Below are 27,579 nucleotides of genomic sequence, written 5' to 3' on the forward strand. Positions count from 1 at the left end.
AAGTGGGATTCCCAACAAAGCAACCTGTTTCATTCCAATAACGCAAATTAGAATTGACATTCTGACACAATTTAAATCACCATCTTCATTTCACTCTTTCTCAATTCGCAAATTATCAGATGAAATGATTTCCGCGCATAATTGCTTTTGTCAAAATAATTGTTATTGGCTATAGAAGAGTACGGTGCCAACAAATGGTCCCTTGGCTCTGTAGCTAGGTTGTATGCATGTTCCCTTGCCTGAGAAACAAACTCAAACCATGCTATATGTTGCAGGAAGATCAGAAAGCGAGACACTCTTATAACCGCGGTGCTTTAAAATCCAACACTAATTCAGATGCAGTGATGATATAACGTTAACAAGCGATGATTAAATGCAAAACAAACACCAAAACTGAGCACAGGCCCGCAGCGGAGTGAAAAAAAGAACAAGCTCACACACACAGTGGCGACGTGGAGAGAAGGAGCAGGCAACTTGAAACACTCTCCAACATACATTTGCCTTGAAATATAATGTCAACAAATGTATGGGCTCAGTAGGAAAATATGACAAAAACAAAAAAAAAGGGCAGGAAAGACCAAGGTCCCTTGTTTGGACACATTCTGCCATTGTAGCAGCAGTATCACACCTTAGTGTAGCTGATGTCAGCAAAACAAACACACACATTCTCCTCTACATGCATCTTCTGTCCATTTGTGGTCTCTTGTTATGTGTGTTCATTTACGTGTATGTGTGTGTGTGTGTGTGTGTGTGTGTGTGTGTGTGTGTGTGTGTGTGTGTGTGTGTGTGTGTGTGTGTGTGTGTGTGTGTGTGTGTGTGTGTGTGTGTGTGTGTGTGTGTGTGTGTGTGTGTGTGTGTATAACCTCCTTCCTGGCCTGAGAATAACTTGCCCAAACAGTTCACCAGGCAAGACTTTCATCGAGAGAACATTACCAGAAATGACCTAATCCTACAAATCTGGAGCTCTTGTAGGTAGCTGCAATTTGCTTAAATGCTTCGATTCTAACAACCAAAAAAACAAACTGTAAAATCATAAAAATCCAGAACACAAGAGAGAAGAAAAATCTGAAGATTTAGTTGTGCAAACATACAGCCAAATGACGTGTTATCACCATTATAAAAGCAATTACATTGGATTTAAAAGTCCAAATCCAACGCTCTCTGTGGAAGCATGCAATCAGGCATCACCCCCCCCCCCCCCTTTTCTGCCAAGTGGTGACGTGGTGATCGCTGAACGACAAGGGATGGGAGTATGGTCGAGTGAGCCACTTGAAAAAAGGATAAGAGGAGAGAGAATACCTGCGGTGTAGTGTTTCATACACTGGTCAAGGTTGTCCTACAATCAAAGACATGCCGAACTTTACAAAGCCTCTGATTGGAGGAGTCGGTTTGATAGCCCTGTGTATAACCCCTATCCTCTGTCCGGATCATCTCCCCTCCTTAAAGGGGGTTTAGCTGGAACAAAACTTGACGAACCTGGATATACAGTACAGTAGGGGTGTAATGTATACATATATATATAGGCTCTGGCCTCCATCATTTAGAAAAGAAACAATAATACACTAGAATGACATTCACACATTGCAAACTGACTCAATCGCACCACCGCTACCTCACCGGCATAAGAAAATCCATTGGTCTGAATCACTTGCATTAAATCATGTTTCCATTTCCCCCCCCGCCCACAGAACTTGTCATCTGTATACATGAGACTTTGGGAAGAGGGCCAGAGTGATTATGTGATGATTACGTACAGGCAAGACTTGTAACAGTAGGTTTGTTCATAAGATGATTGGTTTTCTTTTTTTCTCATACATTTCCTTTGAAATTTTTACATAAATGAGACTGAAAAACTAGTACCACCCCCCACCCAGTGGATATGGCATTTCTGATCCAAAATCCCAGATCCCGTGTTTGTTTCATCCCCCAGTAAGCATGCTGCGGCTGACCCAACTGCGCTGCCCTCTACAACACCAACTTGCCCACGATGACGCCAAACACAAAGAAGAGTATGATGAGAGCCATCATGCGTCCGCTCAGCCCTTCTTCTTTCTTCATGCCGAGCGAGGGGTGCTGAGATGACACCACGTTGCTCTTCCTCATCCGCAGACCATCATCCTCCTGAACGAGCCGAGGAGCAAGTACAGCAAAGAGAGAAAGAGAGAGAGGGAAAGAGAGAGGGTAAGAGAGAGGGGTTGTGGAGCAGAGGATGGTAGGAAGGGTGAAGAAATACACGAGTTGGAGGAGGGAGAAGGGTAAAGGACAGAAAGGGATAATTGAAGTGTGAAAGGGAGAAACAACAAAGGGAAAAGAGGGGGTCAGTTTGTCAATAAGTCAGTAAGATAAGGCAGCATTCATTCATTCATTTTTAAGAAATAGGATATGCTTAAATCTCCATCTGACCCAATCCCCAAAGGACTGCAAAAGGCGCCAGGCTTTAACACACTTCATTTCCCAGCAGCGGGTGGGGGGGCTCTCTGTTAGTTTAATCTCAGCCACAGGAGCAGCCAACAGTCGTTCTGCCTCTGGCAAGGACCTGAAGGGGGGCGGTGGTAGGGTTTGGAGGGAGGAGGTCTCTATCTTGGCTCTGTGGTGTGTGTGTGTGTGTATGTTTGTGTCTCTGCATCGCCATTGCCAACCGACCCTTTGCAAAATACAAATTTAAACTGCACTTCAGTAATTGTTGTGATTGATGGCATACTCAGTGATGGGCAAAATTGCCTTAAGAGCTTCAGACCCCAGGGTCTGCCACCGATTATGAATATATGTGTGCTCACGCTTTACCACTAACCTCAGTACTTAGTTTACTGCCTCTATCCAAAGTGTAGCAGCAAGCAGAGGGAGACGCCACAAACAGCATTTGGAAGTTCCACTTGGAGTGACTTAAATCTCCACAACACAATCACAGAACACTAACATGACTCTGTTTGATCGGTGATGTCATCTGCAGCGGTTTAAACTGTATGGGGCTCACAAGTGTGGCGAAGTGACATAAAACTCCACCCAGTTGACACACTTGTTTATTTAAACAGAGAGTTTTGATCTGATGTCACACACACATTCTAACGCCTCTTCTAAGTTTTGCTTCTCTCTGCGTGAGCGAGAGAGAGAATTTAAATTCTGCTGTATTCTGTGCCACTTCTCTTGAATGCAGCGTTCTTAAGCACAGAATTTAGATTTCCTTTCCTACGACACTAGAGAAAGCGCTAGAAGCCTGCATTAAACATGAGGCAGCTCAGTAACATGCCAGCCATGACCGGGTTTTACCTGGAACAACCCGTACAACAGTGTGTCACTAATGGCACATTGGTACGGAAATTAATATAAGGGAAGCTTTATGATTGAGCTTCAACTATCACAGTGCTTATTTTATTTGGCACTGTGGACGTTTGTTTAAGTATAATTATTATAATTATATCATTACCATTAGTTGTAATGAGGTATGACTGTAGCTCACATTAATGTTAGGTGTGTAAATATGGCCACCTAATATGAACACTCTTTTCATGAACTTTTTGTTTATAACTCCAATGACACAGCAAAATGAAATAAGAAATGAATCGAGTCTGGTCCTTGACCGGTCTCACCCACCCTGATCTGTTTGTTTTCTTCCCGTAGCCTCTGAGCCTCCATCTGCAGCCTCTTACACTCCTCCATGATCTTCTTCACCTCCCCGTCATCAAGGGTGGAGCTTATGGACTTCATGGTCAGCGTGGAGGTCTCCGACTTCAGCAGGCTGGACGACATCATCTTGTTGGACTCCGTGTCATGCTGTTAGTGGGTTAGAGAGGCAAGAGTTATAAAGCATAAGTGAGCCGTTGTTCCGAGAATGTTTCCAGGGAGATTCTGACAAGGGTGCTGGCATTTTAAATTTAGGGACACAGAGCCTTTCAAAACAGCCAGTACACCATGCACAGGGTGAAATACGAAGAAGCAGAAGTGTGTATACACACATATACACTGGCCCACAAAGCTTCCTATCTCTCTGTTTGTGGGTGAGCTCACCCTGGGGGACTCTTACAAGTAGATCAAGCTGGTTTCTGTTACGCTTATCTTCATCTAACAGACTCTCTGGTGCACTGTGCTGACTGGGAGCCATGTGTGTACATATATCACATAGCTTATAATGAATTGAAAACAAGTTTCACAGGCCGGTTTCTCTCCTTGTATTGTATACTCAGTACATATCATGATGAGATAATGTCTACAGCCGTGTGGGGTCTGAGTAGAGTCACAACAATAATAAACTGCATCAAGAACAGAGAAACTGGCCCTCCAAAGGGCTACTGATGCTCCAGAGTGTGACCAAGGCCAAGACAGAGAAAGAGAGAGAGATGTGAGAGATGCGGTTAGCGCAAAGGGGGACAAGATGGAGAAGGAGATGGTGAGACTAACACTGGAAACGAATGACAGATGATGGGACTGTATGAGGGACAAAAAAAAGGGAGAAATCAATGAATGAGACAGCAGAGATCGTTAAGGAGAGAGTGGCAGACACAGTGGAGTAACAAAGAGGTGTGAGGAGGAGGAGGGTGCAATGGACTCACCGTCTTTTCATTCTCCGCTGGCATGTCAAAGACACACCTCAGCTTGGAGTCCATCAGTTCATCTGGCTTAGCCTCCTTCCACTGGAGACAAGAGAAAAGGCAGAATTATCTTTAGTATCTTCCCAGAGTACATGTTTGTCAGGTGTATTAGACTCATATGGCTTCAATACTATCTTCATAGACTGTTTTCAAAATAAAGGCAGAGGAAGGACGGTCTGGTGGTGGCTGGCAGCTGATTGTGGCATTTATCAGACAGAAAGTTCAGGCAATCATCCTGCAGCTGCTGTTCTTAGGCTGAGGGCACCAAGCAGGAAACACAATGGGACGAGATTCAAAAGCCCCGGTCCATTTTCGTACGAAGATTTAGATGTCTTGCTATGTTTTTCTGAATATCTTCACTACAAGGCTGTCCAAGTGCCCCGAGTCTCCATTGGTTCAACCTGGGTGGTAGAATCCTGATGGTTATATAAACTTTGCGGGGGTGATCTCAAGGTTGTTGGTTTGAATCCTGTACCAGCTGGGGAACTTGAAACGGGAAGATGATACCACTTTTCTGGGAAGATCCAGTGCAAATACGGTAGAAGCACTTTGCAGTTGTATATCAACATACCTGTGAAGGAGTTCTCCCTGACATATTTTGATAACACTCCTGCAGGCTGATGTAAATAAAACAGTTCTCTTAAGCCATCTGACATTAACTATCACCATGGAGACCAGCTCTGTTCTTTAGTTCCTGAACTTACTTTTCTTGTGAAACTAAAGCGGACAGAAGTTTAACACCAGGAAGACCGCGAAGACTATAGGCTTATAGTTATACACTCCTCCGCTGACTGCACGCTTGTGTCACAATCACGGACTTACACAACAACCCAAAGGAGATAGAGAACCTTCTCTTTTGTCAGCATCGTTCAGGTTACGTATGCAGGAATATTTATCATAATCGAATGCTGAGTTTCACAGCGCTTATCAGCATGTTGATGATAATGTGCTTGCAAATGACAGCAATTTATGATCTCCAGACCGCACATGGCGTTGTGATTATACTGTGCTCGTTATCTTTTTATTGCCTTGTGTCAGCACTGCAGCACAAACGCTCATGCGGGCTGGGAGCCATCCAACTCGCTCTTTCCTTCAAGTTAGAATCAATGAGTGTATTTCCTATCTCGGTTAAGAGGGCTGGATCTCAAGTGCTAGCCTGTGTTATTTGAATTTACACATTTTTTTGCAGAAAGCACTTGCAAGCACTGTGGTGTGCTACATAAAGGCAGCGGAGGAAAGTGATTTTTTGAAAGATGCGGCGCACTCACCACTCCCTCCATGTCGGTCATGTCAGGTGGTGCTAGCATGGATTGGACCATGAACTTGTGTTTGCTCTTCTCATTGGGGTCATAATCAAAAGGCTGCAGCATAACTGAAAGACAAACAAACAGTCATTGTCAATGTAGGAAAGAATACATTTACCCTTCACATCCAAAGACAATGATTCCAGCATGACTTCTCTCTCTCTTCTTTTACAGCTGCTCTCATGAAAAATAAAATGTAGTTGTTAAGAATCAGAGCGAAGCCATACCTCAGGAGATTGGAAAATACCAAGTACAGTTCAATAAAAAAAGGAATCGCAGTCCATACAGGGATATTATTCTGGCATTCATGCATGTAGCTGACAGCTGGAAATGGAGTCTCTCAAGAAGCATGAGAGGAATATCACATGTTAGAAAAGTCACATCCCAAACCCCTGGGCCAACAGGATGCTCTCAGTTTTATTTCCCTTTAAAGCTCATCCTCGCTTTGTGTCTTCACGCACATTAAGACAATAAGTCAGGAGGAGTATCTTGTCTGTACCGTTGGAATCCATGCAGACAGGCAGGAATTCCCTTTGTGGGTGAAGCGTAGCAATAAAAGCCTGCCATCCCAAATATGGATACTTGTGGAATACCGACGATTAAGGCCTTATTTCTCTTTGTCAGCAACTTTATCTTTTTCTCATCTCAGTGTTCCAGATCAGCTCCTCGGATTAAAGTGGTATTAGTGAGTATATCAAGTATCCGAATGTTTGTCAAACAGTAAACTAGGGCCGTCGTAGCCTCCAGTCTGTGTGCTTGGCCCTGCTGCATTGGAAAGGAAAAAAAAAAGAGTGAGATGATTTATTTCCATGTTCGCGTTACCATGACAGCAAAACACTGATGGATCTACAAATACGCCTGGGGGTAATCTTTCTAACAGCTTCCAACCCTGTTGCTTTTCATCTTAACATTACATATCACTCTAATAAAAAGCAGGTGTGGGCTCTGAACACTACTTTAACCCATCACCGCGTCAGCCCACTCGGCCAATGATGTGTTATTTGATGTCATTCCAGTGAGTGAAAAGGTATTTTAAAGCATTAACAATGATTTACAATGATCACTTTCTTATGTCAAGTGTTTGGGCAGAGAGTGCTGGTCATGCGGAAGGGAGGGAAATGGCTATTGATGGGAGATCCTTTTCTTCCGTCATTATAGTTTTAACAAGGAAAAGAGGTGGGAATTCAAAGACAAATTCTGACATCTGTGCCAACAATGTCTGCACTATTCTTTAGCTTTCATTAGCAAGAAAATGACCTCTTCAATTCAAAGTCGGTATTGGGGGCTCTCAGATGTGGCTACCAGGACGGATCTCATCTATGGCACATGCCCACTCTCCCCAGAGTGGAAAACCTCAGGGATGTAGTGTGCCATTACAGCAATCAGAGCGGCTCAATATTTCAAATCAGAACCAGACGGCTTGAACAGATTGAGAATGTCCTGTTTAAGTCAAGGCCAATTTGCAGGGCCATCTACCTTGGGTCTGAGGGGACAATAAGAAAGACTAGAGGAGGGAAACCATGCAAGTTCCTGGAGAAACACAGAATAAATATAAAACTAAAAGGCATAGAAGAAAGAAAACATCATTCAATATTCATACTCCACACTGAGTCTAATTATAGACACCATGGTAAGGGACAATGGTATCCGCCTGCCAGCTAGTTGTTGATGAATGGAACAATTAATGAGGGGAGGGAGAGAGGTTAGGAAACATCAATATTTAATTGTTTCCCTCGAGAAAAGATGCTCACAACTGAATTAAAGGAAAAATTAAGAAAGCATTGGAATATGTCTTATAGTTCTATCTTAATGACACAAAAAGAGCACTGCACTGTTCAACACAAATTGTTTTTTACAAGATGTGTACTGAAAGGTCTTTTTTTCAACAATATGATACAATACGAAACTATACAACACAGGTTATTAATCGTTATAGCCCTAGCTGTATCAGTACCCCATCCACGGCAATGTAGAGGAGCAGAACTTCAAATGGAGCAGCAAACCTACTGAGACGCTACAGCGTGGGAGCGAGTGAAATCACCCCGAGTTGTAGAGATTCAGCAGGCCTGGAGGGAACATCCTGAACACACCAGGATGTAGCTACGCTCGTGAAACCTTTTACATTCAGGTTTTCTCAGGGTAGCGGGATCACAGACTCTTGATTGTGCTCTCCTGGGTCCACCTCAAAACAATTCAGAAGAAGAAGAAGAAAAAAAAAAAAAAAAAAAGAATGTGCCAGCGAGCCTAATTTGAAGGTGGGAATAACCCGTGAGTCACTTCGGCCACCACTTAGAGGCCCAGAGGCTAGATGGTAGCCAAAATGTCCACTGGACCTTGGAATTTTGGAAGGAATCAGCTGATGTTTCCTGTCCTAACATAAGACAGGCGTTCTGAAAAGGGGCCCTATACAAAGTGAGAGTATTGGACAGACAAAATACAAGGACCACTGCAAGAAAATGATTATAAGTCTAGATTTTCTGACTTTGTTTTCTTCCTGTTTCGAACCAGTTTAAACCATTTCCACTGCTTTAATGATGTGCCTGGGAATCTATCTGGTCCTGCTCAGACAGTAAAGAACTTCTGGCTTCTAACTCCCTGAGGAAGACCAAGACTTGTAGACACAAGGGTATTATTAATATTCACGCCTCAGATCTTTCCAGTGGTTGCAAAGTGACACCAATAAAATTCAGCAACATTCCTGTGGTCAGGGATACATTTAACAACTGTACATTCAAAGCACGGTGTGTATCCTTTAAGCCAGCAAATGTCACATTGTGGATTTGTAGGTATCCTGTGACAAAAGGTTTTTTCATGACACAAGTGAATGTCAATGCTGCTCTTCTCACAATTGGAGGCCACAGACATGACAATACACAAAGTGGACTCAATCTCATAACATTCTTAGAGACAGCTACAGAGCATCTCCACACAGAGAAACTGACAACACCAAGAGGAAGAAAGCATGAAACCAGGGCCAAAATGACATCAAATCACCACATCCACAGCTTGCATTATCAAGCCCCTTTTCAGATAGCTACCCTTTTTGTGCATACTTGACGAAACACCATGCTTGGTTCTGAATCAGTGTTTGTGTTTTTCTTAAGTACTACATATCTTCCTGCTCAGGTTTTACCCCATCCAAATAGATTTTAAAACATTGCGACCTTCCAGCTGCACTAAAACAGCATTTCAACCCCCCAAAATGGCGCTTTTTAAAAACAACCCACAGAGTACATCAATCATGAAGATGTCGGCTCATTGTTTCAGTGTGGACGAGGAAGCAGTAGCTTTTCGGAAATGCCGACGTCACACTGCTTCATGATTCACGTGCTCTGGCTGTCCTGCAACAACACGGACAGACCAGCGTGTCGGGCTGTTGTTCTCTCTGCTCTCTATGTTGATTGCTTGTTTGGTGGTAAATTTAGTTTTATGGAACACACAAGCACAAAAGACAACAAAAAAAAAGCTGTACAATCACAGCTGCTAGGATTTAAAGAGCAACGATGCTCAGTGGCGTTATCTCACACACAAAGATTGTTCTGACAGCTAAACAAAGTCTTCAAACATTTCCAGTCACGAGCAACACAGAAATGACTTTATAATAAAAAAAAAATTGCGAATATGAACATTTGATATACCGCCAATTATTAATTCATAGACTGTAAACGTGCTTCTTTGTTGCCACATTTCATAAGTAGTTTACAATTTTTAAAGGTGAAAAATGCAACCAAATATTACACCAATTAAACATAAAGCTGCATAATGTCAGTGTAATAAAGCCCAGAACAGCCTTTTTTGTGTACTGTTGTTAAGTTGTGGGTCTCTTTGTAGACAGACGGAAGAAGGTTAAAGCTAAGTTTGCCAGGAGCAACTACAATGTCAACACAGCCTACTCCTTCAGGGACTCAAACCCTTGACCTTTCCCAGTCTAATAAGGTTGACAAACGATGGCAAATGGTGGACTTGACTGTTGCTGATTTAGCGCCTGCTGCTGACCGCTGTCCCCAGTGACACAGTATGCATTGCTGACATCAGATAGGGTGAGTTGTAAAATGAGTCTGTGGCTGAAAATGGCAGGGGTGGCATAGCCGGGAAACACTAGACCTGTACCTGTGTCCCTCCAAGAGCGGGGTTCAGGATGAGGCCTACCAGTAAACAGGACTGGTGTGAGGAGAACAGGGAACACTGTGATACTCTGTGTATTTGTGTTTGGGATATGCAATAACCCTCAAATGTCAAAAGCTCTAATCAACATTTGTAATGTTTTATATTTTCTTTTATAAACGACTTTGACATTTAATTATTACAACCAATTTTAGTCTTCTGACTAACCAATCCACTCGACAGTTGTGAAAACAATGTGTGACCTTAACGTGACCGTTCCTCTCTCCTGCTAACCTCATTACCTGAGACGTTGATTGAGGTGCCTGCATCGATGATTCCACTGTTTGGCCGCACACAGTACCGGCGCGGCGCCGTCGTCTTCACCTTGAAGCACACATTCCTGTCTGTAGGGTTGGCGAGCTTGAGATTTGTGGTGACCACATCTGAGAAGGGACCTGCAAGGAGGCAAAGTGCACATTTAAAAACGACTCTGCGGGGAGTTCTCTCTGAAACAAAATCCATATTCTTGTTAAATAAAGAATCCAATAAAGCCATAACATTGATCAAAAGAGATCCATTTAGAATTGCAACACTCATGAGCATCATAATCTCACACCACACATATCAATTTAAAAGATGTGAACACATTTCATCACGCTTACTTAAAGGAACATCTGCACTGTGGTCTTCATATAGTCAAGTTCAAACAGGAAATGCAATACACTGTATATAAAGTGTTTTAAATGTTGTTAAAATGTTTATATGTGTTGTAACATACTACAACACAAACTTTCGCAGACATTCATAATAACTTTGATTTAATAACACCACTCTTGAACAGTAAACACAGGAGAACGTGGCCAAACCTTTGAGACTTGTGAAATACTGGAGAGCAAATCTTATTAAAATACACACAAATTTAAAAGGCACTCCATTAAAGTCTAACTGGAAGTGACGTTAATTATAGTAACTTCAAACTACTGCCCACCATTACAACCTTGTTCCTCATATTTTGTTCATTTGAAGCGACATTTATATAAATATGGTTTTACTGCCAATTCAACATGAGTAGGTTTGTAATAATCTTGACTCAAAGTTGTCCTCAGGATAAATAGTTCCCGTCTCTGTTTAGCTCATTACACCCAGTACATTACAAGGTCTCAGTAACCCACAGCAGGGAGAACTAGACTCTGTACCATAAAGCAATCATATCAAGGTCTTTGCATTGTAGCAAGTGGGCCAACATGGTTGTAAATGGGGCCAACGCCAATGTCTCAACTAATATCAATTACCACCAGTCATGTCCATTTCATCCTTAGGGACAATGGCTGCCCTTTCAATCAATCTACACCAATGTCTGCAAATATCTACAAAAACTCACATAAATCACAGGTTTGCACATTTGAACAACCATGAGGAGAGCAAATGAATGCAGCGAGGCTTCAACTAGTAACAGTTAGTGCTGTTTACACAAACCACATCTCTGTGGCGTTCAGGAGGACGAATGCATTAAGGTCTTTGGGCATTGATTTGTTAAATAAAGCAATCATGTCTTACAATAAAAGCCAGCACAACAAAACACTCAAACATAAGTGGTAAGTGAAGGTGAAGTGGGACATCCACCCAGATTGCAACACTTAATTGTCATGGCATTGGTGGTTTCCCTTTTATTATTACAGGTCACGTAAGATTTTTTGATTTTCATTTTTATCTTCACAGAAATTGCTTTCAGCCTTGTTGTGAACTCATGTGAACTACTTCTACTAAAACTGTCAAATAAATAGTCTCATTTAATCGTGTAAATCTGTTTCCAGGCCCTGGCTAGGTTGTGCTTTGACACCTTTTACATCTGGTCCAAACCTCCTGGAACGCTTTAGCCACAGTGGACACCAGTTACATCTAATTTGTGTCTAATCATCTCTAGTGGTTTTGGAAATGTTGGGTGGTCAAGGTAATGGTCGACCTTGAGCGATGTCAGGGGTAAAGGGAGGGAAGAAATGAGGACATGGGGGAGGGAAAGGTGAGGGGAGACATGGGAATAACAACCATCAAATCTCTCACTGGGCTTAGCTGTGTCGAATCACCCCGTTTAGCCCCGTTGTTTGTAACTCTACTAAAGTGTAGGAGAAAGACACATGGAAATCTACACTTTATGGTGGAAACACGTATTCTGGCAATCTATTGTACAAGGCCCAGCTTTGAAAAACAACATAAGATTTGTAGGGACTAATCGCAAAATGCTTCAACCCTACCTAAATGTGGCGAGATGTTAGCTATGGGAATTACAGTATGCCTTGACTAATCTCAATTTATTCTTTATTTTGATGGAAATCCCTTAAAAGCCCCTAAAGGACATCTGGTGGAAGTGTGAAGCCGGCTTTGAGAACCACAGCTATGCAAAAGCTGTAATTGCAAAAACAGGACCAGGATGTCACAGAAGGTAGGAATGTTCTGCTGCATTGATCTCCTAATCACACCCCTGTCACATACCTGTTCCTTTTGTTTTGAAATGATTCCAACATTGAGTAGTCAAGCGAGGATGCTTAAAGGGATAAGTTTATTAAAGCCTGTCACAACATTGTTTGTACCCCACCCTGAGCTTACCAGCACAACAGTGCCGGCTGGTGCATTTCTGGCAGACTTGTTTCACTTCTGAAGTTCCCATTGAAAATTAATGGAACTTAATAGGGCAAGATTACAAGACTAAAAATAGTTTTACATGAAAGATCTCCTTTTTTAGTAATGACAATGACAAAAGCGTCTATGAGCTGATTATGAGGGCTCCTACATGAGTACAGAAAGTACCTATTGCCTAGTCTGGCTATTGGCTAATACACTGACTTTCTTGATCTTTGATCTCAGTCTACGTTTCACCTCAGCAGCACCTGAGCCAGGAAAGGGTCAGGAAATGATTCCTGTAATAACTGGTGACACATTTACTGTTTCATTATTGCCAGGAAACTTCGCACTGATATGAATCCCAATCAATACCTGGGGAAATACAATTATACCAAATCCAAATTACAATTAAAACATGCTCTGTGGCTGAGTGAGTCCTGCACAATGAATGGAGAGTAAAAACATCTTCATCATCATTTTCAGTAGGAATTTGGTAAACCTGCATATTCAGAGGAAAATCACTATATAGTCGAAAGGCATGCGTGTTCAAATCTCGCATATTACATGCACTAATGAGATAAGAGCTCGCCATGAGAGACAAAGAGGTACACTGTGCATGAAAACATGGAGCGGAGCTATTTTAGAATTAGCACATACACCAGATTCTAGATAAGGTTACAGCTCAGCAAACATCCAGAGCAACTGACACTTCCTTTCCCCACTGAGCAAATACAGAGTGGAAAGTCAGACCCTCACAAGCTTGGCTACACATCTAAAGGGTTTTTATTTAATGAAGGGGACTCACGCCACTGACTACTGTACACCTGATCTACAACTTCCTGAAAGAACCTCAGGGGTAGGCTCCAACTCACCAAGGCCACAATCAACAGTTTAAAGGTGCTAAAGGCCTAATATTTGAGTTTGTGATCCTTCAAGATTACAATTTCAGAATCAACAGATCAAATTTGTGAAGTTGGTAGTGTTTTGGAAAGAGTAATTAGTAGTATCCCAAAAAAAGAATAAAAATAGATCCAATAACCTATGTCTAGATATTTTCATGTAGGTTTTTGCTTGCACTGTTCTATTTTCTCCTCTACTGGAATGGCCTATTGCCCATGCATAGTGGGGTGATGGGTTATGTCTTATCTGATAGACACCAGGCACCTCTTTCACCTGACAGCAATGAACTTACAAGCACATGGACGATCAAACTACTCCCATCACTTCTCATTCAACCTGTACAGAAGAAGCGTGGCCTGGTTTTGAACCAGGTGGCTGCGGTAGCAGCTAAACGCTTGTACCCGTATGCCGTCCGGGAGCTGCCATTCCCCAGTCACCTTGGACAGTATTTGGTCAGACCAACACAAGTTGCTTAAAACAAACTCTACTCTGTATATTCTGCAAGTTTCACTCTGCATACCTACATATTAGCCGAGGCTTGAGTACCCACATGTGATCCGAGGTTCTGTGCAGCATACAGAGCAAGGCACAGACTTCCTTCTGTGCGGGTAACACTCATCAACACACATCGGATACTACAAGCAATTTACAGGCTCACAGCAAGTGTCTGAGTTAACTCCTCGGACACTTGATTACTATTACTATCAAAACATACATGTGTAGGTGCAGCGTAGGAACTTAGTCAGATGGAGATGCATTGAAGAAAAATACAAGTACATTGCATTCATGCAGAAAGTAAAATATCCATCCAGCTTTAGTTTCATTTCCTATCTTTGGTTATTGCCACTGTCTCATCCTAGTTATGGACACTGATACTCTATGGACCTGGTTGGTTTCTTCTGTATGCATGGGTAGCCAACCAACAGGTGTTTATCCGTGACAAAACATATATATAGTCGTCTCAATGAGGTCTGTGGATATGGACTCTGTTACTGTTGTAATTTTTAGTGCTTCAGGGCAGCACAAACCAACTGACCTACATATTTAGGACAGGGCCAAACTGCACTTCCAATTAAAAAAAACGTCCACAATCTCTAATTTTTACATTAGAGACTTTGCTGTTGGTGTTAGAAAAATATGTTGATATGTAATCTACGTACCGGGACAAGGACTACTCTTTCTTTTTACCCAAACATGGTGTAAACTGTAAACTGAGAGCCGACTGTCTCTCTTTGTCTTTCTTTGACATGACTGTCTTTATTTGGATAAAGGAAGGGACACACCCCGTGAAATAGATCTACACACACATCTCTAAGAATGCATGTATCAGACAACCTGCATGATTCTCAAGAGATTTTTCAATGCAAAACAGAATCTTATTTCAGTGACTCTCCTGTAATAATCAATGCAAATATCCCAAATATAAAAACACTCTTTACACAGGGAGCACAAATTATTAAGGGCTACATTATACTATGGTTTTAACCAAGGTGAGCATTACATAACTGAAACCAGCACGACAGTCTTCATCTTCTTCATCTTACATGCAGTCATTTCATTGATAGAAGGCCCGGAACGCGTTGCAAAAGACGTACGATTACAACCACGTGTGTTTGAAAACCATTATTAGGCGTAAAGCAACACGGCATCTTGCAGTTTAAATGCCCTGCGAACTGCTGCGATGCACTTTCACATGTATTATCACCTGTGAAGCCTGAACGACGACGACGATGAAGATGATGATGATGATGATGATGGTGTGACGGCGATGATACATAACACGGACAGACTGCTCACATATTCAGTCCTGCGAGCTGTCAAGTTATTAAATGACAGCTGGCTGGCCAACAGAGCGAGCCAGCCAATCAGAGAGCGAGCTAACGTTAGCCTAGCCAGACCTGCTAAGGATGTTGCAGTTTGTGTGCAATTAAAATGCATAAATTCGGAAGTCAATTAAAACGTCACTGTTATTATAGTTAATGTTTCACCGCGTAAATGTCTTTATTTTATGTTTTGAGTGTGTACACCTTTTTTTCACTGACAAAAGCTGAGCAGAAAGGTCTGACAGGGCCTGGCTAACTTAGCCATCGTGAGCTAATTCAGCTAACCTGTTAGCTAGCTAGCAAATTGACCTGTCGCCCTTTCAGAATGCTCATATTCTTTTCCCACGAGAGCGATATTATCCAAACACGCACTGCAGCCTCGCTTCGACATGGTTACTGTATCCGCGTCCTGCCCCCCTCCAGTCCGGCTGGAAGAGGGAGACAGCTCCCCCCCTCCCGTCCGAGCCAGGCCCTCCCTCTTACCTCGGAATTTCAGTTCGTGCTGAGGCTCCAAGAGCAGAACCTGTTCCTGCCTCGCCATATCCCAACAGCTGGAACGGGGTGATCGCACTGCAACCAGGTCCGGTCGATTAGCTCCCCGTGTTAGGATGTCGGTGAGTGTATCAGCGTCTACGGAGTGATTGTATTCAGGAATTAGCTGAGGCTATCCTGTCTAACCGGTCACTGGTGCTACTCGAGCTGCTAGCGGCTGTTGTGATGCAGCAGGAAGGGAGTGAGAGACAGGCTGGTGACGTCACGGCCTCTGCAGAGACAGCCAGCGGGGAGGGTGACAGGGTGACGGGCGGTGGGTGGCGGTGGGTGATGCCATGGTGCACACAGGATACAGTATGAAAGTGAGCAAAACTTTACAGCACTAATGAATAAACAACATATTATTATGCATATTCAGTTATACTCGTGTTTTATTTTGCACCTTAAAAAAGTCACCATACCTAAAGAAAAAAGTGACACAATGACCTGATTTGATAACCAGAATAATCTTGTACATAGTGAAAAGGTGAACTACGGTAAGATCAAATATACATAAACAAAACATGCATTAAGCCTAAGTGGAACGTTAAACCGCAGTATTATAGATGTTTAAAGCTGATTTGTATTTATAAGTGACATAATGAACTATAAGTACAGAGGTACACACTTTATGTATAATCAGAATCAGAATCAGAATAGCTTTATTGCCAATTAAGTTTACACTTAAAAGGAATTTAATTTATAAGGGTGTAATGAAAGTGAGTTAACCTGATATTCCATATGAATACTTGAAACATGATAGACCCTAATGGCTGCAGTTTGTATGGTTTACACAGCCATACGTTCCATACCTCCCATTCCTTAACTAGAATGTACAAATTCACAGGCATGTGCAGGCAAGTTGCACAAGCACGTACTTGTAGGAATATATACAGGGGTTGTCTTGAGTATGAATATAGAACTGTGAGGTTGACTGGTGAGTGTTCTGTACTCAGCATATTGAGAGTGTGGTTGAAAAGCTTTCTGCCAGTCACACACACACACACATCTCAAGTGTCATATTTATATATATATAGCTAGACGGCTGGCAGGCAGCTGAGCAACACAACCAAATACTAACAAGATTGTCACTGTATCCCCAAGGGAGACATTACAAGACACATCGCCCACCTGCCTACCTCAAGGGAGCACAAAACACATCACAGAATATAGAAACAAGACGTGCAACCTGCACTATGTTTGCACAATCATATACAACACACACAGAAGAGGCAGAAAGTGTTTGTCCATCATTTTATTAGTAAAGAAAGTCACAATTCCCTTTTTAAACATTCAGAAATACACTACAAACAAGTGTTTTCAGGCATTTTGTTTACAATCATAATGATACACAATAAAAAGCTAAATATGATCACTACAGTGCTGATATTAATGTAAATGCTATATGAGTCTATTGTGGTCTTACAACTAGTTAGAACAGAATATAGTCACTGATGTTTGTGCAATTTGATGGTCTACTGTATATCTACACTGAAAAATATACATAATATAGATTAATCACATTCCCAGGGCCAGCCCAAGACTATTGGTATTTTTCAATGCAAAAGTTGGACATCTGGATTCATGCTTCCTGTTTAAAAATGAGGAAAATTGTCACAATCCAGTCTTCATGATCAGCCTTCCAACACTTCTAAGTAACTATGCGACACCCATTAAATCCTTACATTACATCTATCATTGAAAAAAAAAAGATTAATTATGCACGGTGTAGTAAAAAGGCTTTGACATTATTTGGCACCATGTTCTGCATGGCAGTTCTGACTGAACAAACACTCAAAACCTAAAATGACAACAAGGGATGTCTCAAGGGACATTGAGAATGTGGATGCATTTACAAGAAAATGTCCTTTCACAGATTAAATGCAGCTGAAAGAACATTAGTAATATGGGCCAATTAATGCAAATAGTCATAGGTTTAGTACCAGGGCCATTCTCTTTTTTATGTTATGGAGGAAAACATGAAAGACAGCAGAGAGATTCAAAATTAGTGAAGAAAGTGTACATATGCTTGGCCCTATCACACTCACAATTAAAGCAAAAATGTCATATTAAGAGAGGATGACCAATATAACCATGATTAAATGATAACGAGATGATGCAATCACGTTTTTGCACGTGTGCCATCAATCCGACTGTGTGAAGTGTCTATGTAACTATGTATTTCTTGTGTTTAAATGACCTTAATAGTTCACATTCTGTCCTTGTTGCGATTAACCTCCTCATTAAATAGGCAGCATTGCACGGTACAGACCGTATCAGTTTACAGTTACCGCTAAAATGCTTAAAGGCAACAAAAACCCTGTAATAGGATTTGGCAAAGTCCAATTAGACCAATATGAGGTACGTAAAAACCAATCTACGATAGCAGTATCACGGAATGATTTTCATGAATGCGACAGGAGATAAGGCTCTTTGACAGCTTGTTTATTGTACTGTGCAAGTTTTGAACTAAATGTAAGCTGCACCTAACTGCTTGGAGTAGAGTGTAGAAGAACAAGGCAGATGAAGTGAGAGAATGGAAAGTGGAGACTGGAAAGAGCACAAACAGTCATTCAGAGCAGAATGGAGACTATGGTTCATTAGGGGGTCAGCATGTCAACTTAACGTCACATCTGATTCTGCACCTAAATGCAAAGTGAGATTTAAGCTTCCAGAGTAAAATCCCAGTTTCCGCAGAATGAGGTTCAGTTTTCCAGATCATTGTTTCATCATAGGCCAGGTAATAACATTACACTGGTCGCGTGAGTTGGCGATTATAATGTGGAAAAACAGACGAATGAATATGTTTATATGACAAAGAATATGGCAAGACCTCACAAAAATCAGCCTCTCTATGGTAACAGCAAATGTTTGAAGAAGGACAAAGGTGCCAAAAAACTGTTAAGGGAGTTTCGAGTTAAATAAAGCAAAAAATTAATATTGTAAACAATTGACAGAGCACTTCATATACATGGTTTTCATGATCCCTTACAAGGATCTCTTATCATATGATAATATTTTGGAGATCACCATTTTCAGCTCTAAATCAAACCACCATCACCAGGAGCTGCAAACATCTCACAAAAAACATTGTCTCTTTCTTAAGGACAGGTGAATTTCAAAAATATGTTTTAACAAATAAAACAGAGATGAACAAAATGCACATCGGTGTACTCTCTCCTCCATGTAGCTGTAACATCCTTAAGTTCACAATTCATATAAAGGAAATAAAGGTTTTGCAGCGATTACTTCCGCATCTCTTTCAGTTGTGAATTGCGTCAAAAACAATTTGTTAATTGTCTTGAAGAAAATCTTGTTCCCAAAGCTAAACCATGTTTAGATTTTTATGATTGTAACTGGGAATAACCAATGTACTGTATCTCTCTCAATATCCTTTCAAAGTGCAAACAGTGAGGGTGGAACAAACACTGAAAACAAATACTTATTTTTTGTCAATAACGATAAATTAGTAATTACACTCAAGAGATTCAAAGCCATTCTCAGTCCATCTTTGGGTAAAAGGTAACGCAAGAACAAATGACTTCTGAATGTCGGAATACAAGCGGGGGATAAATACACCAGACAGAGGCTAAAGTCCATTTTAGTGGAAGCTGGTAGGAATAGGATTGGCAGGTGTAAAACTGTCTTTAACATATGCAAAAATGTGGACGAGCAGTGAGCATTTTTGTTGATACTCAGTAAACTTTCCTCTGTAACAGCCTTCAGAGTGCCACTGGTGCACTTAGGTCTCTTTGATGGTATGGTTATTCTTTGAACGTCTGTAAGCTGAAGCAGGCTGTTACCAGCGACTAAGCAAGGGTCAGGTCAAAGGTCGTGTACGGATAGTCACTGGGGATATCAGCAGCACACTCGACGAGACTCTGAGGGCTGCCGTCCCAGTTTGAAAGCCTTCCCTCCTGCTCCTCCTGCCGCATCCACAACAGGGATACGCTTACCTGTGAGGAGACAAACAAAGTTACAAAGGTTCCCAGCATTACATTTCCCTTTGTGCTTTCAAGCTCTGCACTCCAAGGCGTTGAGAAACTAAGATCGCACAATCCAATGATACCAAATGTTCCAGAAACATACTCACTTATCTCTATAAACACTTCGTTGATGTTAATGGCATTCTTGGCACTGCTTTCTACAAAGATGGCATGGATGGAATCAGCGTAATCCTTGGCATCCTTCTCTGACACTTCCCTGATAAATACCACAGAGGTATGTCGAAATTATTATGTTGCAATATTATACAGATTTTCAAATTTCATGGATGACATATCCATCAAATGTATTTTCAACAGCTCCCGCATGGAAATCTTCATAATTTCACATGTGATCCGTCAAATACGATTGTGATGCTTGAAGTCAACATCATTCAATGAAGTCTGCAACAAGCACTCAATTCCTGTCATTTCTCTGAGGTTTTTGTTGGAATTGAGGAGGCATTGTTACTTTCACACATTATCTCCCATTCAGACTCACCTGGCGTCAGATAGGTCGCATTTGTTGCCAGCGATGGCGACCACTATGTTAGGAGGACCATGCTGGCGGAGCTCCTTCACCCAATTCTTCAGTGTTTGGAAGGAGTCCTGTCAAAACAAGTAAGCATCGTGTAACACTGAGTGAGAAATGAATGATACTAAACTACATTAAGGGAGTGAAAAGAGAAATTAACAGCACCTCCTTTGTGATGTCATAAACAATGATGGCTGCCGCTGAACCTCTGTAGTACATTGGTGCCAGAGCTCGGAACTACGGGGGAGACAGAGGGAGAGCGAGCGTAAGAGAAGCAACGCTGAGCAATGCCGAGGCGATTCTTCAAAGAAGAAAGGAGAACGAGGAAGATGACGGTGTGTGTAAAGCTTTATCTCTATCAAAACTAGACTAAACTTGCATGATCTGCTGACATTAGATGACGTAACGTCCACATATAGCTTTGAAACTGAGTGTGACGAGTACAGACAACGAATTGAAAAGATCTACTACAAAGACAATGTTAAATCCATATTCATCATTCAAGTCTCTTTGCCTGGGAATGGTCCAAATATAGTATCAAATTAATGAGAAATGGAGAAGTATAAATGCTTGATAATGCACAGACTAACAAACAGCATCTGAGCTTTTTATAGGCAAAAAACACCAAAAGTGATTACATAGCAGTGTGACACATTAGACTCCATCAAACTGTAAGAAACTCAAAACAGGGTGTGAAAATACACATAAAAAGACACTGAGTACCATTTTACAAAAACCAAAGGCCAGACGTTCTGAGCACATAAGCCAAGTGGCTTTATTTTAAATGGAAGTAATGCAAGTCTTTCCACCAAGACCTCACACATGTGGTAGCCATCAAGAGAAAGATGAGCAGAATGTGTCAAAAGCTGTTAGCATTTTGATTTTAATGGAAGAACATACATTTGATGTTAACCCAATACATAACAAAACCCTGGATAATCAAAACAATCTGTACAAAAGTTCATAGTTGGAAGGATTGGAGATTCTAGGTCTTGGTATTTTTCTGGTAAAGTACTTTCCAGTGCTGAGGAAAACCTGGCTTCGACGATTAGCTTGCTGTCATATTATTTTAAGGGAGTTTAATGTTTCTTTCACAATAAATAGGATGAGCCGCGCCGGAGAATGATAAGAGTGAACCGATCAGTTAAATGTATCTGACATCTAGTATAGATAAGGGCAGAGATATCAACAGAGCGAGACAGAGAAGGTAAAGTTTGTTAATCCCTTTAACATCATTCAGGTCGTAATCCAAAAGTGTGATGTGAAACCATTTTATTTCACTTAAAATAGGTTTTCAAGGTTAAACTGATTTGCCTGCTTACTCATAGGTCTTGACAGAATGACAGGGGATTCCGGGGGGGGATTTAAAGTTCTTTATTTATTATCATTATGTCAGCGTTTCAGCAAAACCAATGTACATCTTAAAATGTGAAAGTTACAAATCGGTTCCTCTCTTGAGTCCAAAATGTTTTTTTCTTACTTGTGATTGCTCATTTCAGAAATTAACTGACTAATAATACCGTGTGTCATGTTTTGACTAATGACATTTATATTAAAAGAAATAGCCCCCGTCTCTGAAAGACCTTGACTTGGAACGACCCGATCGTTCCCGCAATTCTATTTTCCTTTACAATAAAGATGGAATAAACGATCCATCTTGGAGTGACACGGTTACCTCAGGAAAGCACACATTCCACATAATTATAGTTGTTACTGGCCCCAAGTCCACCAAAGGGAATCCAACTTGGGATATTTGGCAGAGGCACTGAGGAGAACGCTGTCTGTCTCACTGGCTTGCACTGAGCTGCACCACCGCCAGTCCTGTGTGGTCTCACTCTGCCTTCACCCAAAGAGCAATCCTAGCAAGGCCAGACATCTGGCCACACAGCAGCCCTGAAAAACAGTTCCAATGATGCCCGGCATATGCTGATTAATTACTGGAACCACGAGTCTGGTGCGCAATGAAAGGAACTCTTCCATGCGAGGACGATGCGACATTAGCCTTACTTGTTTTCTGTGAAATTGAATGAATGGTCAGTGGGAAAATCATGGATGGACTGTTGACAGATGGTTCAGATGTGCCCATGCGGCCTCATATGGTCTGGAGATGTGGGTTGTGGAATTCACAGACCTCTTTCTCTCCTGCTCTTGTCTCTCCTTCCATGAGCATTGGCTGTCTCTATGTACACTCTACCAATTCAATAGATTTTGATCAGCCAAAACTCCACAGAGGTTAAAAATCAAGCCGTGAAAGACCTCAAAATACCACAACCGCTCCGTAGGAAAACACACAGACACATTGCCTACCAAAGGAATGCTGCTACTTATTCACTCATAAATTCACTCGCATGGGGGACGGAGCGGTTACACGGGGGTAAAGAGTTGTGGGAAAGAAAAATGGAGGAGGAAAAAAAAGGAACTAAACAAAAGTGAATAACAGAAAAATAGATGGTTATCTAGAAGGGGAAATAGAAAGAGGTATTACTCAGGAGAAAACACAAAGGAAAAAAAGAGCAGGAGTCTGATGTGTAGTGAGAGGGACTCTCAGATAAGACACAGTAGCAGCAGACACCAGTGAGACAGCTTAGGTTTCATCCTCTCATCTTATCTTAAATGGAGCTTCATTTAGGTCTCCTCTAGGGCTGTGATGTAGCCAAGCCCCAGGGGAAGAGGACAAAAGACCTCCTTCTATCACATCTCTAGAGAGGCCAGCAGCAGGGAGAAACTATTTAAACTGTGAGGGACCGTGCATTAGAAAAGGAGAAGGTCAAGTACAGAAAAAAGGGGAAGTGATGTGGACAGCTAATGCAGAGAAATGTAGGATGTAGTGTGTGAGAACAGGCTGAATCGAAGAGAAAGTGGATCCTTGCACTACTGCTTGGAAGAGGAGATTGTTTGGACTGGCTTAAATGATAATAATGTACATTGATGCCAAACTGTATCCTATTCCTTATATCATGTATCAACTGTAAGTGTGCATTTCAGCCCTTCACCTTGTCTGGGCGACAATGTGTTTCAAAGTCGGTGTCGTGTGTCGTTGTAGACACACACCAGTGTAGGTTACACACCAAGTTGCCCCGACATCTTGCTTAACACGTCACCCTTGCTGACAAACAACTCTTAACAATTCACTGTTGTATAGAGAATGAAATAACACACACATAGAAAACAATGGGACGCCTTTGTTTGTGTCCTCAAATGTATGCATGCTATGGAGGAGGATGAACGAGAGCGAGAGAGAGAGAGGGAGGGAGAGATGGGACAAATAAGAATGGTGAAAGACGGAATAAGCCGTGGCAGAGTGTCCCCACACACTGATCTCTAGAATACAAACCCATCACATCGTTCATGCTACTTAAGCTATGGAAAGGGAACCTTCTAACCTGGAGCACTACAAGAGGGTGGCTATTAGGAGCTATAAAAAAGGAAAACATTGCCCCCTATCAGACATAAAGACTCACTGCAACGACTTCCTTAATCCTGAGTTCATTTGCTGGGTGGGCATTTGCAGGTGCGTAGGTTCCCCAGTCTGTAAAACCATGTGGAAGCATTGAGTTAACTTTTGGAATAAGCCGAGGCAAACTAATCCGATTACAGTATCAAAAGTGCACAATCAGGGAATGGCTAAGCAAAGCCAAAAATGAAGGCGAGACTTGTTCCGCGTAAATCACCACCCCGATGCCTGAAAACAATGTTAGGGAACAATACTCGGGGCATTTTACTAACCCTCTCTTGTCCTGCCGTGTCCCAGATCAGGAACTTGTGCAGCTCATTTTGGTATTGCACTGTCTTGGTCATGAAGGATGCCCTGGTGAAAACAAACAAAAGCTTCATGATAAACTATTGCACATTATGGAAAATGCTGATATCATTTCATCAAGTGCAGATAGCCAATACAGCTGGGACTGTAGGGTGGAGGCACCCAAAGGAGATATCTATAAACATCAAGTCTAGTTTACACCCAAGACAAAAATTCAAGATAAGGGGACAGTGAGAACACATTTATATATTGTCTATTAGCTTTTGTATAAACCAGTTAAATCTTTACTGTAAAACATTAGTTCTTCATATAAAACATTTTCCAACAAATAATAATCTTATCTTGCAGTGTTCTTAAATACTCACTGCTACATGTGTTTGTTTGTGTGTCGTTGTAGGACTGGTGTTCGTTGCAACGCCACACAAACAATCGCCTCTGAACTTGCCAAAAACATTAGTCTAGTCGCTTTTCCTTTTTTACAATTATAGTAGTGGGAGACATGAAACGCCCTGCATAATGACATCATAAATGATGCCACAGTTGACAGGACTATAACCACCCTACACATTACTTTGAGATCACGTTAGAGAACATCTGTGAAGAGCAAATAAGCTCCAAGAGAAACCATTTGAATTATGCCAAATAAGAAGCGACTGTCACTGTCTGCAAGCCGCAATACAAAGCGCCTCAGATTGGCTCGATCGAATGAATCTCTGCAAAAGTCAGGTAACAATTGCCTAATGTTAATGCTCCTTCAGTAGCAGTTTTATTTTTTATTTGCGTTCCCAAATTTTAGTAGTGGGAGACATGAATGGAACCACCCTAGAACCCCCATAATAAAACATCTAATTTACATAAAAGTAGCAGTTTTATTATTTATTTTCATTACCAAATTAAATTATACAATTCATGCAAAACCCATAATGACATCGTGAATGATGTCACAGTTGTCATCTCTGGGGAAAGGTCAAATTAAACCGGGGCAGAATGATGTTCAGGTCTCAATTCCTCCAAAAGATCTAAAGATTCTGATTTCTGAGACATTTGCTGACCTCTAGAAAAGATGTGGTGATAAAGAGAAACTCTCTGAACAAGGATATTAGAGACATCAACAACATGTGCTGGGCTGTGTTCGCCACAGAAGACTAAGTCTAAAGTCGGTTCTGGAAGGATGCACTGACTGTTGAGTTCCTTAACTCATTGACAACTCAGGATCTGACCATAAAATGAAAAAGAAAGTAGGCGCTCCAGTCATGCTGATTAGGAACCTGCAAACAGGTCCTGATTGAACTCCCTAGAACAGCTCCAGGTGGTAGTGCAGATGATGGACAGGGTGATTGAGTGTAAGATTGCTAGAGCAACAAATGATCCTCCTGCCAAGGATTCCTCGCCATGACTAAAATGATGAGCTTCCCTTCGCCTTTGTGAGGTGGTAGCTCCCTGTTAGGCTGGCTTTCACTGTATCCATTAACAAAGGTCAGGGGTCAATCGAATGAGCGATTTGACATCTACCTTCCCTAGACTGTGTTTGCTCACCGCAGCTCTACACGGCCTTCCAGGGGAAAGAGCGCTGAGCAAAGAGACCAATGAGCCCTTTGCTCTACTTTTTATAATTTCTATTTATCCAATTTTCCTTACAACTTCAAGAACAATGACAAAAACTGATCAGTAACAATACGTAAGAATAAAGCAATTATTTCATGTTTGTAACTGACATTGAAACAATTCATGAATTATCAAAATTTAAAATGTTTAATAAATAAACAGAATGGTCAAATGAGATAATCAGCAGGAAGTTGTTGATGCTCCACAATATCCACAAAACAATGAGGCTCTCCCACATCCAGCAGGAACTCACCCAATTGTTGGGTTGATGTTTGGGTCAAAGCTGTCCTCCACAAATCTCCAAACAATACTCGACTTTCCCACACCAGTGTCCTGAGGAGCCAAAATAAAGCCAATGCTTGATAGTCAGAAATAATAGATAGAGGCATACAAACTGCAACTAAAAAGATATCCTCCTGACAATATGTAGGGACAGTATTATTTTCTGTGTGCTCTTCCTTCCTGTTCCCACTGCAGAGCTGTCACCTAGTGTGATTTAAACTGGACATTATAATAATAATAACAATAACAACAACAATAATAATAATTTGGATTTATATAGCGCCTTTCAAGAAACCCAAGGACGCTTTACACTGGGGTAACATAACAAAGAGCAACAAACAAAACAGAGACAAGCCGAAGCGGGTATAGAGATGGAGCAGAAATTGAGACACACTTGAAAAATACATGTATGTTATTCCTAAAACAGATTTCTGATACAATGATTAAGGCACCACCCACAAGTTAGACTGTGATATAGAAATATACAGACGCAACTTTGATTATTTTCAATCTAAACAAACCTAATTCTTTATCAGATTAAATGTATAACATGTAGGAAAATGTTGACAAATTCTCTTCACAAGATATTCACCTCACAGCACTTGTTACATGTTTGTATTGAATCATCGGTCATAAAATGTAAAAAATGAACCCCAAAAGTGCAGATTTTGTCCTTTAATCAGGACTTCTCACTAATCAGAAACTGAAGTTATTACCTCTGTAGTTTTGGATGCATTTTGATAGAGCTGTGCACACACTGTAGTATGGACTGTAGCCCTGAAAGTCTTATTTCCTTATCATAAGCTAAACATATGTCATTGACACAAGATGTAAATGTTATTTTGCTAGTTTCACAGTGATTTTTGAACTGAGAAAACCAACAAATCCTCGCCAAGGAGGATCTGGAATAGGTTTACTCAATAATTAAAAACGACTTCCTATAAATTTGAAATAGTATATTATTCGATTAAAGCCTGCAAGAAGATTATTTCAGCTGATTTCATGCTACAGATAGATACAAACAGAGGTACTGTATAGGCGAGCTATTCCACAATACTGACAGGTGAAACCGATGCTGACTTACCCCGAGGAGACAAACCTTTAACTCCCTCAGCGACATATTGATCTCCTCTCTCTCAAAATGAGTTTGTGATGATGCACATTGACAGTTTTCTCCTCTAACCTATCCCTAGAATAATCTTCAGGTGGTCTGTGTTTACAAACAATATTGCCTCATCGTGGCCAAAACCTTCCGTACGTACATCTCAGGTGAAACAACTGACTGTTATAATCGACGTTAAAACGAACAAAACCCCCATCCCTTTCGCCATATAGTGATCATTGTAAACATCTAGCTAGCTTAACACTATAGCAGCCAGATCGCTCCGTCTCCATCTTGAATTTACGGCAAGTAGTCACGTGACAGCCCCGGATCTTTTTTGTTTGGAGACATAGAAAGCTCTACGGGCTGTATTTATCCTTAGTCATGTTGTCTTTCAGTGCGATCGTATAAACGGGATTCCGGCTCATCGTTTGGAAGACAGATA

At 41.4% G+C, this 27,579-nt stretch overlaps 3 protein-coding genes across 3 annotated transcripts in view; all 3 read right to left on the minus strand.

The window, feature by feature from the left end:
* Positions 1 to 27,579, minus strand: part of cers5 (ceramide synthase 5) — a 132,255-nt gene that overhangs the window by 74,047 nt on the left and 30,629 nt on the right. The gene's annotated exons all lie outside the window — the stretch shown is intronic.
* On the minus strand, positions 726 to 16,074 carry vapb (VAMP (vesicle-associated membrane protein)-associated protein B and C). Its single transcript, XM_076140978.1, has 6 exons — positions 15,820 to 16,074; positions 10,297 to 10,449; positions 5,855 to 5,958; positions 4,548 to 4,628; positions 3,592 to 3,771; positions 726 to 2,121 (listed from the first exon to the last, which is right to left on the minus strand). Exons 1-6 carry the CDS (start codon positions 15,875 to 15,877, stop codon positions 1,966 to 1,968), a joined length of 732 nt encoding a protein of 243 aa, XP_075997093.1. The 5' UTR covers positions 15,878 to 16,074; the 3' UTR covers positions 726 to 1,965.
* On the minus strand, positions 17,106 to 27,459 carry rab22a (RAB22A, member RAS oncogene family). The gene is made up of 7 exons (XM_076141395.1): positions 27,117 to 27,459; positions 26,004 to 26,083; positions 24,112 to 24,193; positions 20,551 to 20,622; positions 20,353 to 20,459; positions 19,961 to 20,070; positions 17,106 to 19,823 (listed from the first exon to the last, which is right to left on the minus strand). The coding sequence occupies exons 1-7, from the start codon at positions 27,150 to 27,152 to the stop codon at positions 19,726 to 19,728; spliced, it is 585 nt and encodes a 194-aa protein (XP_075997510.1). The 5' UTR covers positions 27,153 to 27,459; the 3' UTR covers positions 17,106 to 19,725.

Source organism: Genypterus blacodes, unplaced genomic scaffold (assembly GCF_046128005.1).
Source record: "Genypterus blacodes isolate CSIRO-AG114 ecotype Tasmania unplaced genomic scaffold, CSIRO-AGI_Gbla_v1 ptg000017l_1, whole genome shotgun sequence".
Classification (NCBI taxonomy): Eukaryota; Metazoa; Chordata; class Actinopteri; order Ophidiiformes; family Ophidiidae; genus Genypterus; species Genypterus blacodes.

Bases quoted from the DNA above. Each gene is read 5' to 3' on its own strand.
- vapb (XM_076140978.1), bottom strand. From the start codon at position 15,877: ATGGCGAGGCAGGAACAGGTTCTGCTCTTGGAGCCTCAGCACGAACTG. The intron at 5,959-10,296 runs GTAATGAGGTTA...TTTGTCTTTCAG, and splicing joins CACCTCAATCAACGTCTCAG to TTATGCTGCAGCCTTTTGAT. The intron at 2,122-3,591 runs GTGGGTGAGACC...CGGCTCGTTCAG, and splicing joins AAGAAAACAAACAGATCAGG to GAGGATGATGGTCTGCGGAT.
- rab22a (XM_076141395.1), bottom strand. From the start codon at position 27,152: ATGTCGCTGAGGGAGTTAAAGGTTTGTCTCCTCGGG. The intron at 20,623-24,111 runs GTTAGTAAAATG...TCTCCCCCGTAG, and splicing joins ACACGGCAGGACAAGAGAGG to TTCCGAGCTCTGGCACCAAT. The intron at 20,460-20,550 runs GTGCTGTTAATT...TTGTTTTGACAG, and splicing joins TTTATGACATCACAAAGGAG to GACTCCTTCCAAACACTGAA.